We start from the raw sequence: 15,546 nt of genomic DNA, 5'->3' as shown, positions 1-15,546 counted from the left end.
CAGTAAGTGGGAAGACAGTTGGGAGTCTGTATTTAATAACAGTACCCAGGAAAGTGTAATGCAAAAATCTACTCTTGAAGTCACTCAAATACTGGCAGCTAACTAGTTTTCTTGACTGTTTCTTTTAGTTTCAAGCAAAAAATATTTTCCCTTAACCCATCCAAAGAACACCTGAAAGCATCCACAACATAGGGAACCTCAATTAAATTCCAACCCTAAATTTCAAAAATATACTGCTCTTTCTTGAAATACAGGAAGGAGAAATTGAGAATAACTTGGATTTACACTGACAAAAAATATTTTTCCAAAAGGAATATAATGTCTAAATGCATAAAAAACAAATTCTATTCAAGAGATATATTCCCTTTTTTTGTTTCTCTAGAAGTGGATTCATTCATTCATTCATTCAATAAATACTTATTGGCTGCTAAACACATGTAAGGTGCCAAACAATATACCGAATGGTTTGTGATCAAAAGCCAAGCTTGTGTAAGCCATGGGAAAGTACTTATCCTCATTGTCTCCTCTTCCTAAAGAGATCCTAGTTAGAGCTTTAGCGAGAAATCCTGCATGAAAATTAGGTCTCCATAAAAGATAGGGACTAGGCTAATGACCCATTTCTAGAATACTGCAATTAGTTTCAGTACTTCTCTATATAAAGGAAGCATTAAAAGCAAGTGAAGGAAACTTCTCATATAAATCCCTTTTTATTGCATTCAAAAGGCAGTTTTACTCCAACTTCTGAAAAAATATACAAGGAATGCTCAATTAGTAGAACAGCAAATTAAAGGATAAAATGAAGTAAAAGCAAGTGTTTCTTGTGCCAATTAAACATGCTACAGCACTGTGCCACCTTCACTCTGTGTTGGGCATGTTTTAGAACAGGGGTCATAAACTTTTCCTGTAAAGGGCCAGTTGGTAAATATTTTAGGCTTTGCAGGCCAATTGGTCTCTACTGTAACTACTCAATCTTGTCTTTATAGCACAGAAGCAGCCAAAGATAATACTTAAATGAATGGGTGAGGCTATGATCCAATAAACCTTTATTTAACCACACTGATATTTAAATTTGACAAAATTTTCAATGTGTCATGAAATATTACCGACTTTTAATTTTCAAATCATTTAAAAATGTAAAAATGAGAAACTTATCATTGTGTGACCCCTAAAATATAATATCTTAGAAGATAATATCTAAAATCTTATATAAAATATATATACAGATATTATAAAATATCTTCTAAAATATTATATTATACCAACCACATACCTTTAGTTCTGATGTCAAAACATCTAGGCATTAGCTCAGTAGTGTTTCAAACACTGTTGATTCTTCTCAGCCAGTTATAAGTTCCATACATAACATTTTGCATCCACAGGACGAAGGCAAAACGTTTTGATTGCATCTGTTACAATACACCCAGGGAATCAGCAGCATCTTATAAATATTTGATTTTATCTAAATCATTTGTATCTCTGTCAGGGGTCATTTTACTTGTTTTATATGAATAATTAAAAGCATAATTAGGGAACTGTACAATCTGAAACATTAATCTCATTTTTCATGTTACAGTGTTTCTCACCAGAGCACACAGCATGTTACATGTCCACCCACCCCTTCCAAAAATGTCTTATATTTTTGTTTACACACAAAACTGGAATGAGAGAACTTCCCCAGCTAGCACATTTTCTGATGACCAGTGATAACATTGCACTGTTTGAAACAGAATATACCGAAGGCAGTCACTGCAGAGCACAAGATGTCATGCATATGAGCTCAAGACATGTTGGAATTCCATTCTGCCACTTAACAGTGGTGTGACCTCAGGAAGGTTACCCAACTTCTCTGTGCCTCAGTTTCTACCACTGTTCAAATGGTGATAATTACTGCAGTGCCTACCTGGCTGGGCTATTTTGACACCTGGAGAAAAATCACACTGGGAAAGCAGATGATCCAGGGCCAGGAAGCCAGCAAACACATATTCAGTGGTGGTTATTTTCAAACTCATTTCTAGAATCAAGGATGGAGCTCCTGGACAGCACGGAAGACTGGCCACACAGGTGTAACTCTCTGTTTTCAGAGAAAGTTATACTTTAAAGCAACACTTTCTCACACAATAACAAGTGTCATTAGGCAGGGACAATAGGAAGAGCAGGGGTGGCTCAAATACTATTTGGGAGGAGATCTTTTATTTTACTTTTTTTGAGATGGCATCTACCTCTGTCCGTTCTGAAGAGCAGGCAAGTGAGAAGGCTTCTCAAGAAAATGTTCAAAACCTAAAGCAATATGTAAACATTTGCATGCCAAAAAGGATGTGACACTGGTCTCCTTTTTCTCTGGATGCTTCTCTCTCTGGATGTCTTTTCCCACATGTCTTCCGCTTTTCTGTTGCCTAGGTCTGCACCGTTCTTTCTACATTCTAAGTTCTCTGTAATCTGGCACCGAAGTCTGCCCTGGGTAGGAATATACAGGCAGAAACAGCAATAAGATACCATTTGGAGTCTATCAAATTGGTAAGGACTTTTTTTTTTTTTTTTGGAGACAGAGTCTCGCTCTGTTGCCCAGGCTGGAGCGCAATGATGTGATCACCGCTCACTGCAACCTCAGCCTCCTGGGTTCAAATGATTCTCCTGCCTCAGTGTCCTGAGTAGCCATGCTCAAATAATTTTTGTATTTTTAGTAGAGACAGGGTTTCACCATGTTAGCCAGGCTGGTCTCGAACTCCTGACCTCAAGAGATTCACCCACCTTGGCCTCCCAAAGTGCCGAGATTACACAGGTGTGAGTCACTGTGCCCAGCCTGGGCCTGGGGGGGAGATCTTAAGTATTGAGTAGATGCTTTTAGTTCACTAAAACAGAATAAAAAAGATACTGCCTTTTCTGAATTATTTCTATCTTTTTGATCATATCAAAGAAAAGAAAATCATAGTTGGGTGCTAATATAACCCACATAGTTCCCTGATACTCATTCATTTGCCACTTTTACTCAAGAATAAGCATAACCCTAAAATTTAATAACATGAGCAAGGTTGATTTATTTTTGTAGATTATGGACATATTTCTAGCAGTAAGCCTCTACCAGTCAAACAGAACTGGTTTTTCCAATAATGGTGTTGATAAAGAGTTTTCTTTTAAAATCAATTCATTTAATCAAAACGAAATAAGTAAATTAGAAGAAAACGGTACTACAAAAATAATAAATACAAATAAAATTTAATCTAAAAATTAAAACAACAGCAGGAAAAGTTGAATCTGGATAAGGCACAAACTGGAAGGTGCCAAGCTAACAGCTAAAGACAGGAGAACAATGAATGGTGTTACAGACTGAATGTTTTTGTCCCTGGAAACTCACAAATTGAAACCCCAATCCCCCATGTAATGGTATGATGCGTCACGGCCTTTGGGAGGTGATTAGGCCATGAGGGTGGAACCCTCGTGAATGAGATTAGTGCACTTAAAAAAGAGATCCCCAGGCCAGGCATGGTGGCTTGCACTTATAACCCCAGCGCTTTGGGAGGCTGAGGGGGACGGATCACCTGAGGTTAGGAGTTTGAGACCAGCCTGGCCAACATGGTGAAATCCCGTCTCTACTAAAAGTACAAAAGGTTAGCCGGGTGTGGTGGCAGGCACCTGTAATCCCAGCTACTTGGCAGGCTGAGGCAGGAAAATCACTTGAACTGAGGAGGCGGAGGCTGCGGTGACCGAGATAATGCCACTGCACTCCAGCCTAGGTGACAGAATGAGATATCATCAAAAAAAAAAAAAGAAAAGAAAAGAAAAAAAGAGGCCTCCAGCCAGCTGCCTTCCCTTCTACCACGGAATGTGAGAAGGATCATCTATGAATCAGAAAGCAGGCCCTCACCAGATACTGAATCTGCTGGTGCCTTAATCTTGGACCTCCAGCCTCCAGAACTCTGAGAAATGTTTATTGTTTAGGCCACCAGTTTATGTTATTTTGTTACAGCAGCCTGAACTAACTAGGACAGATGGGCTAAGAGCAAAGACAGGAAAGGTCTACGTAGTGAATGAAGTTTCTAGAACTATCCTTGCTGTGATTAATGTAGATTGTGATGAAATCAAAGCAGAATGATGGAGACAGTAGAAGCAGCTGGAAGCTTCGAATTCAGGGTTTCTTAACCTAGAGGCCAACAGTCCATAGCCGTGGCTACCTATGGGCTCTGGAGGTCTATACCTTCTTGATACAAGAAGTAAATTTCTGAGCATGGGGCACACGTGGAGCTTAGGAGCTGGACTCTGTAGCCAGTAAGTCCAAACTTGAATCCTAGTTCTGCCACTGTCCACTTACGAGAAAGTTAATGCACTTCTTGGTGCCTTCGTTCCTATTCTGTAAAATTGGAATAAGATAGCAGCTACTTCACAGGTTTGTTAAGGGGTTCACAAGGGCTGATATATGACGAATGCTCACAGCAGCAATTCATACACATCATAGAATAGCACTGGTGTTATGCAACCTTTAGGAAGGTTATTACCCTAGGGAAGGATCCACAGATTTCACCAGATTCTCCCTATGTTTGGGGCTCCCCATGATGTAAAGACGCTCCAGGCTATGCAAAGGGCCAGGGCAAAGCGTGGGTCAGGTCACATCTTAAATAAGGAATTAGTTTTCTCCTGAACTGGAAGTGTTGACCAAGTACCTGGCATTCATAGCATTCTTTGCAGGACATCCCCCAACTGTTTATAAATTAAATTCAACATGTGTGTATAACACAGGCTAAAGCAAATGTTCACACCAAAATCTGAGTAAACAGCAGCAGGTGCTAAAAAGTAAAGAAAAATGGATGAGAGGAAAACTAGCAGCTTACTATCATATCCTCCTACCCTGATGCACCGTTGCCAAGAGTATAAGGTAGAAAAAAAGGCCTACCATTATTGGACCCTAATGATGGGATCCCCAGACCACGTTCCACAATACTTGTGACATCAGAGGGTTGCCCTGGGACTCCTGGTAAAAGGGAAACGCTGTTGTCTGAAAGTCAGAATGCATTGGCTCTAGTTCCAGCCTTCCACTAATTTCCCTGTAGACATTGACATTTATGTTTTTCAAACACTCAACAAATATTTACTGAGTAATCACTGGCAGAAAAAGGTGGGTAAATCAGACACAACTCTTGCCCTTATGGAACTTACGGCCGATGGGAAAGACAGGTCCCAAGAACTAAACAGACAACAGAAGCAAACCTGCTACTGGGACAAGGGGTAGCACCTGAGCATCGAACCCCAGATGAGAGAAGGGGAGGGTGTCATGGTCTGAGCTGAGAGTTAAAGGAGCTACCCCGGGGAAGTGCCAACAAGATGGGAGAACATCAAGAAAGAATCAATGGCCCTGTGGTAGTGGTAATGAGTAAGAGAAAGCCAAGGTGACAGGTACCCAGAGAGCAGGATGGGACACGAGGACAGAGCATGAGGCACGGACAGTGAGCAGTCTGTGTTTGTCCCAAGTGAAATGGGAAGTCCTTGATATGCTTGAGAGAGAGAACAACAAAGAGGCAGAGACAGACAGGCAAGATCAGATTAGGGAACTAAGTAGATTACTCTGGCTACTCTGTGGAGAAGGCCTGGGAGGAAAGCAATGCTGGTCAGTAGAAATAAGTGAGGAGCTGATAGCAGTAATCCAGTAAAGAGTCACTGGACGTGCTGAGTAAGAGCAACCTCAGATATCCAAGAGATGACAAACTGCAGGATTATCCTGGGTCTCAGTTAACTCACTGCTAAACTGAGTGAGATGAACAAGGTAGATTAGTTAACACTTTTAACCATATAAGACATGAAAGATGGAGGAGTCTAGCAGAGAATGCTGTACCCTAAAACAGAAAAGGTTCTTCAAAAAATGGCCTGTAACATTCAGGGTAATTGGTTAATTAGGCTTCTGTCTACACAAAAACTAGTTCCTACTACTGAACTTGGGGACTGAGGCTGTGGGGATAACAAAGAAAATGGAGCTTAGCAGACAGGAAACACAGCTTGCAGAGTACCTAGCCAAAGAGTGACCCAGTGAAATAGCTCCAAGCTCAATTCCAGGGTTCAGGCAAAGCTGGATAGTATTAGAATGAAAGAACCAAAGAATGTGGGCCTTTGAAACAGGAAAATGTATAAAGTAGAGCAAAAGCACACTTAGCATTCCCCAAATAAAGAATGGATTTTAAAAATTAAACTTACATTTTCTTTCTTTGGGCAACCTTAAGCTAACCAGAGATGCCCCAGGGTACTACAAAGACACTGTTTATATTAGACACGCCCAACATAAACAATGCCAAGGGCCCAGATGTTTCCAAATGTCTGTCTACTTGGCTGATGTTCTGCTCTTAATCAGAAGCTTGGCAGTCTCTTTGTAGGTGAAATGACCTATTCATCAGTGCCATAAACAAAACTCAGAGTAAAAAAGCAACTGTTGATCAAGGAATGATGACTCCACAATGGTCTACCATCATCGTCCCATATTTACACCTATTAAGGATCATTACATTGAGGAGGCTACTGGAAGCGTTATAATTCAAAATAAAAGTAATGATTGGTACCAGGTGAGTTTGAAACCCTCTCAAAAATACATTTGGGGAATCATTCATGTATTTCACTTTTCCAGGCCCTCCCCATCCAATATTATCAGGGATAAGAGAGGTTTTATTGAAATAAGAACACATTTAGGTTATTATTGTCAATATCAAAATCTACTCCACAGATACAACAAATAAAAACATTTTTTAAACTTCAGTTCTCTTCTATGGCCAGCTCTAAGGAAAGAAGACAGGAAGAAGGGAGAGAAGGGGGCCAATGCTAGGAGCAGGGAGTGAAAACAGGCAGAATCAGGCAGAGAGACAGAGACATGCCCCAGTGGAGGCAAATGCAAGAAGACACAGGAGAAAATGTGGGAGAGAATGAAACAACAAAAAATGTAAAGGCTCGTGGAGAGATCCGTAGAGAAAGACATATCGAGTCCAACAGAATACAAAGAATAGGCAGAGGCTGCAGTGAGCAGAGATTGCACCACGGCACTCCAGCTTGGAGACAGAGTGAGACTCTATCAAAAAAAGAAAAAGAAAAACAAGGAGGGAGGGAGGGAGGGAGGGAGGGAGGGAGGGAGGGAGGGAGGGAGGGAGGGAAGGAAGGGAGGGAGGGAGGGAGGGAGGGCGGGCGGGCGGGCAGGCAGGCGGAAAGCCTAGACTATCAGAAACATATGAAGACACACACATACACAATACCTACACACCCCCATACCCACACACCCACGCCCCCCTCACACACACACAAACACACTTTTCCTAGAAACTTCCTAACCAATCTCTTGATTAAAGGCATCCGTGTTACACTTGAGCAACCATGCCACTGTTGGATCACATCTTGCATGAGGGCTAGGCACAAAAGTCCATCAGTTTTGGAGGGAAATCAGACATCATGAAGATTGCTATCAAAAACCTTGTAATGAGCCAGGCGCAGTGGCTCATGCCTGTAATCCCAGCACTTTGGGTGGCCGAGGTGGGGCAGATTGCTTGAGGCCGGGAGTTTGAGACCAGCCTGGCCAACATGGAGAAACCCTGTTTCTACTAAAAATACAAAAATGAACTTGGCTTGGTGGCATGCACCTGTAATTCCAGCTACTTGGGAGGCTGGGACATAAGAATCACTTGAACCTAGGAGACGGAGGTTGCAGTGAACCAAGATGGTGACATTGCATTCCAGCCTGGGCAACATAGCAAGACTCTGTCTCAAAAAAAAAAAAAAAGAAAGAAAAGAAAAAAGAAAAAAAAAAACCTGTAAGGTACCCATCTAAAGTGGTAGCCTGGTGCTGACTCTCAGTAAGGCTCACACATCCTTGTCTCCACTGACCTTGGAAGAGACAAGTGGCTCTTCAGGGCTGCAGAGAGGCAGCAGTCAACAGGGCAAAGAGTATCTTTCAATTCCAGATACTTGCTTGACCTTGGGGAAGGGTAGTTACCCCTGGCCTGTGTCTGAGCAGAGCAGCAGAGCTACATCCTCCTCCAATACTTAGCTTGGGTCACAAGCTCAGTCAGGGAAATAGCATGTGGAAATGACCAAGGTTGTTAAGATTTTATTTTTCTCTTTTTACCAGCTTGCAATTAGTTTGTTCATTATTTAGCTTGCCTGTGTGTGCTCTTAAGTTGCTACTCTACTGAAAACTTCTAAGAGCCAGGTAAAGTAAACTCAATGCAACAGTGTCCTACTACTTGCCTTACTTTTATGGGTTCAGTAACATACTAGAAAATGACTCTTGACTTCCCCATCTATACATAGTTTCCCTCCCGTTGATTCTTGTGTGAATTGAATAACCATATTTTGAATCCACCTGTATCACAGGCACTATGGCATATGCAGACAAATAGGGAAGAATGTAGGCAAAGAAAAAATATAATAAACCAATACAATGTGAGAAGATGAAAGTAGCATGCCTTGTGGTAAACACATTTACTATTTGTCCTCAGTGTGGGATATAAGAAAAAGTAGTTTAAAAAAATAAAATAAAAACCCTCCCAATAGTTAAAATTCATAGAAGGCCACGTCTTATTAACATACATCAGAAGCACCATCTAAGTATTAAATTCTGATCATTTTGCTGGAAGCTAATGCTAGGAACAGCAAGATTGTCTTGAAATGTTCTTGATGAATGCATTACCTTTTCATTCTACAAAAATGAAAGAAAGGGAAATAACTTTAGATGAAATCAAATGGGAACTGGCACAATAGATAGTTACGGCTCCTCAGGAAGAAATAGAGAGATGCTATCTGTCTTGTGAAGATATTTTAGACAACTTTCGAGAAGTGGGCTAGGTACAACCAAGTTGCTCTATTGATTATGCTGGATAGGATATATAGCACTCTCAGGGGGTTAAGACAGATCTGAACATTTAAGCTGTTTTATGGGAGAGTTACTGTCTGTATGTAATAGGCCGCTTTAAATATTAACTTTCTATATTCATATTTTAATATACAAAAGACAGAGTCTATTTTACAGATAAGTGACCTGTAAATTTCCATCAGAAAAAAATAAATACTCCCTCTTGAATTTATTTCCTGGAATATAAAGTTCCACAAAATACTCTAAAATACTTTTAGGTATGCAAGATAGATATAAAATGGATGGCACAAAGACAGACCATGTGGCTTATGATACATGAATTTTTTTAAATTAAACTTTTAATTTTTCTCAGAATAGCAGATTCACATGCAGTTGTAAGAAATAATGCACAGATACCATGAGCCCTTTAACCCATTTCTCTTAATTGTACCATCTTTCAAAACTAGTACAGTGGGCCGGGCACGGAGGCTCATGCGTGTAATCCCAGCACTTTGGGAGGCAGAAGTGGGCGGATCACCTGAGGTTGGGAGTTTGAGACCAGCCTGACCAACATGGAGAAACCCCGTCTCTACTAAAAATATAAAAAATTAGCCAGGTGTGGTGGCGCATGCCTGTAATCCCAGCTACTCAGGAGGCTGAGGCAGGAGAATTGCTTAAACCCGGGAGGCAGAGGTTGCGGTGAGCTGAGATCACACCATTGCACTCCAGTCTGGGCAACAAGATCAAAACTCCATCTCAAAAAAATAAATAAATAAACCAAACAAACAACAACAACAAAAAAACTATAGTACAGTGATAGGTGGTTTCTTAAAAAAAAAAAAAAAGAATTAGGTTACCTATCAATATTATTCAATGTGGAAATTATCAACCCCACCCTAATTTAGCCTGCACTAATATGCACTGTTCAGTTGAATTTATATGATCCAGACAAAACAGAGCAAATACTCATTTCTCCAAAATTCTAAAAAATTTATGAACTAATGTGGCGTGTTAAGATCTACAGAATAGCCAAGCATGGTGGCTCATGCCTGTAATCCTAGCATTTTGGGAGGCTGAGGCAGGCAGATCACTTGAAGCCAGGAGCTCAAGACCAGCCTGGCCAACGTGGCAAAACCTTGTCTCTACTAAAAATACAAAAATTAGCCGGGCATGGCTGGGCACGGTGGCTCACGCCTGTAATCCCAGCACTTTGGGAGGCTGAGACGGGCAGATCACTTGAAGTCAGGAGTTCCAGAGCAGTCTGGCCAGCGTGGTGAAATCCCGTCTCTACTAAAAATACAGAAATTAGCCAGGGGTGGTGGCGCGCACTCCTGTATTCCCAGCTACTCGGGTTGCTGAGGTGGGAGAATTGCTTCAACCCGGGAGGCGGAGGTTGCAGTGAGCCGAGATTGCACCATTGCACTGCGGCCTGGGTGACAAGAGCGAGACTCCGCCTCAAAAAAAAAAAATTAGCCAGGCATGGAGGTGGCTGTCTGTAATCCCAGTTACTCAGGCTGATGAGGCACGAAAACTGCTTGAACCCGGGAGGCAGAGGTTGCAATGAGCTGAGATCATGCCACTGAACTCCAGCCCGGGCAACAGAGTGAGACCGTCTCAGAAAAAAAGACCTACCAAATGAAGGAAGTTTCTATTAGTGTTAAAACAAAACAACACAAGTTGATTTCTGCACCCAAGTTTCTAAACCACCATAAGTTAAAACTCTTTCAAGAGATTAAAAAAAAAATGCAAAAATGCACGTTCTTTGTTTCAAATTGCATATAACTGGTTGTCACTTTTTAAAAACCCTTCCTACAGAATCATCTTAGAGTATTTACGATATATTGGCCTATCTGATATTATGTAGCGAATTTTACAGTAATAAGTTGTATGAGAGTAACAAAGATTTATTTCTGCTTCTCAGAACACTGTGCTTCTGAAATTTCTGAGACTGATGGCTTCGTATTTGGATAGCTTTGCTCTAAAATCAAGTGCATGCACTCAGAGATATGCAACAGGTTGTGGATCACTCTAGGAAGCCAGGAGAGTGACACAGATTGATAATCAGCTTCTGGAAGACCAAGGTCATGAATCAACTTGCATCGAGTGAACCCTACATACGTCTAAAACCTGTCATTGGTGATACGAAGCTGAAAGCTGTCACTGAAACGTGTTATCTTTGCCGAAGGCTGTCAAGCGTTGCAAGTCAAGTAGAAAACCGTATCAGAGAGCCCAGTGATTGTCTTTGACAGCCTTCCAGAATGTGGTGCTGAGGTGGTACTCAGTTCCAATCTGATTGCACCCAGTGTGGCAAAGCTCTCGCCCACTACATTTAGATGGTCTGAAGAGAAATAATCTCATTGCGGTTATCCTAAGAACACCATATTTAAAACATAAAGTAGGGCAACTGATAGGTAAATTCTGAATTGTAACAATAAGCACACAATCTGTGCTGGGGTGGTAGAGAGGTGAGGATGAAAAGGTACGTACAGGCCAGGTGCAGTGGCTCATGTCTGTAATCCCAGCACTTTGGGAGGTCGAGGCAAGGAGATCACCTGAGGTCAGGAGTTCGAGACCAGTCAGGCCAACATGGCAAAATTCCATCTCTACTAAAAACACAAAAACTAGCTGGGGGTGGTGGCACATGCCTGTAATCCCAGCTACTTGGGAGGCTGAGGCAGGAGAATCGCTTGAACCTAGGAGGTGGAGGTTGCAGTGAACCAAGATCATGCCACTGCACTCCAGCCCGGGCAACAGAATGAGACTCCGTCTCAAAAATTAAAAAAATTACGTACAAATAACATTATTGGATCTCCAGTTTTTTCTAAGCAGCTACTCATATAGATGAATCAAGGTACAGGAGAGGGTCACCTGCTATAACACAGGAAGCAGAATTGTTTCTGGGGGCATTATAAAAAAGGCCCAAAGCCAGGAATCACTGCGCTAAGTGAGTGGGAAGCAATTCTATGAACATGCCAGGCAAACTCAAAGCAATCAGCTATGAATAATCTCAAATGATGGTTTGGAGAAAGAAAGAAAATGGATCCCTAAAGCTGCCCATTTAGCCAGTTAGGTTATTTAAAAAAAAAAAAAAAAAAAGGCAACTTTGTGACCTACAACATGAATAGCACCAAAGGGCTAGGAGCTAAGTCATTTTAGCCCAGCATGAGGGCTCTGACAGCCAAGGCTCCTGAAAGGGATTACTAACAGTGGTTCACAGTGACATCCTTGGTTACAAAGGGTTCACTTTAAAAAGAGAAAGAGAAAAAAAAACTTGCTTTAATGGGCCAAAGTTATAAGTAGTTAAGTAATAAGAGTGAAAAATATCTTTAGGCATCAACAGAACCCCAGGTAGCACTAAGCAGAGATGTAATATAACATCCCAGAGCTTATTTTCAGATCGTACAGTGGAGCACAGCAAGGCATTCTCTGGTACTTACAAGGACAATCTATAAACTGATATTTGCACAACAGTAATTGAGAGGGAGGCAGCTCTTCGCATTAGCAATGGTAAAAAGACGATGCTGCATATTCACAAATCCCAAAATGACAAGTGGAAGAATTGAATTGCTGGTCTGATACACAAAGGGATGAGACAGTTCATCTGTACTCGGAAGTAATAAAAAATATTAATAAAGCAAAATCTCAAGAAAGATAAGAATTCTGTTTCCATTTGCATATTTGGCACAATGTTACCTGATAGAACTTTCTGCAGTGAGAGAATGTCCTCTGTCTGGGCTGCCCAATAGGGTAGTCACTAGCCGTATGTGGCTGATAAGCACTTGAAATGTACCTAATACAACTGAGGGACCAAATTTTAATATTATTCAATTTTTAATTAAAACTTAAATGGAAATAGTCACATGTGGCTAGTAGCTACTAGATTGGGTAGCTTTCTGAAAGTCCTTCTACATACCTTACATCTACTAACTCATTTAATCACTACTACCCTAGGTCTAGATGTATAATACTTTATTATCTATAGTTTATATTTTTTAAAAAATGAAGACACAGGGTGATTAGCCACAGAGTGATTTACTGAGTTACATAACTTGTTCTGAAACTAAGGACTGATTTAGGCTCCCTACAGCAATGTGCCCTATTTAAGGAGCAAGTCATGGTTAAGGAAAACACCAGAGACATCCAAAAATAGTTCTTGTTGCTCTGTGGACAAATAAAGAAGCCATTGTCTACCTGTTTTCCCTGTGTTTTTCATCCAGGTTTTGTTAGAAGACTCATTGTCGAAGCCATCGAGTTGCAGTTCCTGGTATTCTTCCCCAACACGCGCATACTGGTCTAAAATGTCAATAGGAGACTGGTGACGGCCCCCGCAGCTGACACTAGACGTGACCCAGTGCTCAGGACCATAGGCACCTGTTGAAAGAAGACAACACTTCAATCCTCATGGTTCAAGGGTCAGGGATGAAATGAATAAATCTTAGGAAGCTGAGCACTGCATCTCCCAACATGTCCCCAATCCAAAGAGGTGAATGTACTGAAAACTATGAATCAAAGCCATTGGCCTGATGTGACAAGAAGATTTCAGAAAAGATGTTACTTAAGTTAGTTTTGCTTCTTGATTTACAATCAAACATTTGCTAACTTTATCTTTAATCAGGTTAAGAGAGTTGTGTAGAAGGGCTGTTAGGGTTGTCCATATTTTTGACAATTTTTAAATGTTTCCTAAAATAAGCAGAGCATTTATTCACAAAAAAAGCACCTTCATCGAGTTAGCATGTTTTGCTATTGTGGGCAATATCCTAAATACAACTTTCTTCTTAGCCCATAAAAGACTGTAAACATGAAAAACGGAAAAAAAATTAAAGGCAACAGAAAACTAGATGAGAGGAATTACAAATCATGGAGGCAATAAAGGCAGGTTTTTCCTTTGGCTAATTGTGAAAGATTTTTCAGTTTGGCCCTCATTTGTACACTTGAGTGTTAAGACACTCATCTCTCCTTTTCAATCCCTCTCTCTCATAGAAAATGCAGGTATAAAGTTACCTTCAGACTGGACTCTGCACTCATATAAATAAAGAATTTGGGGGGACATATGCCACAGAAATAAACGAAGAAAGCACAACCATAAAGCATAATTCTAATAGGTACCAATCAGGTATAAATACAGAAAACACACTGCATTTGCCTCCCTGTCCTATTTGGAAATGAAATATTATGGGAGCAGTTTCTATTACGTTGACTACAGGCTCTTAGACTTTTCTGCATCCTACTTTTAACCTTGTTGACACAACAAAGCGGGAGTAGCCTGCTGAAACAACTTTTGCTGGAAAGATTAAGACTGAATCCTTTATTGAGAATTAGATAAGAAAAAACTTCACAATTTTTAGCAAGTAAAACACAGGCTTCCCAATGAGAAAGCTTAATGTGTGTATATACATTCATCTACAGAAATACTGGTAGATGGGTGGGGATTTTTGTGCCTCCTGTATACCTAGCCTCGTACAATGGAAGACACAAATAAATCTTGTTTAGTTTATTAGTAGGTAAGTCTAACTACTAGCCTTGTTAGTTTAGTAGTAGATAAACCTGTCTACCACTAAATAAGAGTCCACATGAGTGGCTGCCACCCAATCATTTGCCATGGCTTTCCCCATTCCCCCAAAACTGGTAACAGCTCACAGTAGATATAAATAATGGTACAAGAAAAATGGGACAATCACAGAAAGTATTTTCCATTATGGTAAGGGAGGTTTCATGGCTGCAAGAGCAATGGATATAGCTCCTTAAAAATGATGCATATTTTTGCTGTCTGGAAAATACCGCAGCCTCACTCTAATGCTTCAGTCATTCTCCCTAATCCTCATCCCAAAGAGTAAGATTAAAAACAGACTATCCAAATGAACATGTTCACTGACTGGCAAAGGTCTAGCAATCTTGGGGCACTTTTAAGTCATTTATAAGTGTCACGCTACTATCTGGAAAAAGTTCACATCACCATTTTCTTCACTGCACGATTACAACTAATTGTCATAGGCTTTTCACTCATGTATTTTTTTACCTCTTTGTCAAATTCCCTATGACTGTGATGAGTCACAAAGGGATAGTATGCATTTGCCATATATTTAGCCAAATTTTATTTTGGCCAAACTTTATTTTCATCTTGCATCTACATATTTGGAGAAAAAAGAAAAAAAAGGAGATGAACGAGACGTAAGGAATGGCTCTAATTATCCTGTCTACAGCTTAAATTTTCTTCCAGATGCCAAAAGAATCCATTGAAAAACCAAATAAAGTGATTGTTGATTTATTAGATGGCTGACCAAAATAGGAATTTTACTTAGCCACAATTGAGTTTGTAAATCCAAATTATGGAATCTAAATGTTTTAATATCATAATATCACATGTGTATGTATGCATGCCTTCTAGAAACTTACAGTACAATAAAATTACACTCAACAGAGAAAAATGATATGGGACACAGTAAAATAAATCCAAATACATATGACTCAAATAATAGATGCAAGCCATCATTTGTAAAAACAGATACCTGATAATTCTCCTACTACTACTAACAATTTAAAAAATACTCTGTGATGTCAGAAAAGTACTTGCCATTCATATTATTTCTCATAACCTTCCAGACATGGGTAAAATACAATTTATCACTCTATAAAAATATAATCTGGGTTCATACCAGTGGGACTCATTTATTCACTGGTAACAATCTGAAGCTTTAAGCCAACTACATGCTTGCTTTCACACTTCCACCCAATATACA

At 40.3% G+C, this 15,546-nt stretch overlaps 1 protein-coding gene across 2 annotated transcripts in view; it reads right to left on the bottom strand.

Annotated features, from left to right (window-relative positions):
* PTPRG (protein tyrosine phosphatase receptor type G) overlaps nucleotides 1–15,546 on the bottom strand; it is a 733,384-nt gene that overhangs the window by 293,484 nt on the left and 424,354 nt on the right. For both annotated transcript variants that reach the window (XM_516564.8, XM_001174413.7), the window contains exon 3: nucleotides 13,001–13,180. In XM_516564.8, coding sequence (XP_516564.3) covers nucleotides 13,001–13,180 — 180 coding nt within the window. The remainder of the gene's footprint in view (nucleotides 1–13,000; nucleotides 13,181–15,546) is intronic.

The sequence above is a fragment of the Pan troglodytes genome, chromosome 2 (assembly GCF_028858775.2).
Source record: "Pan troglodytes isolate AG18354 chromosome 2, NHGRI_mPanTro3-v2.0_pri, whole genome shotgun sequence".
NCBI classification, from domain to species: domain Eukaryota; kingdom Metazoa; phylum Chordata; class Mammalia; order Primates; family Hominidae; genus Pan; species Pan troglodytes.
The sequence above is the reverse complement of the archived record's forward strand: the minus strand, read 5'-3'. Positions and strand labels throughout refer to the sequence as shown.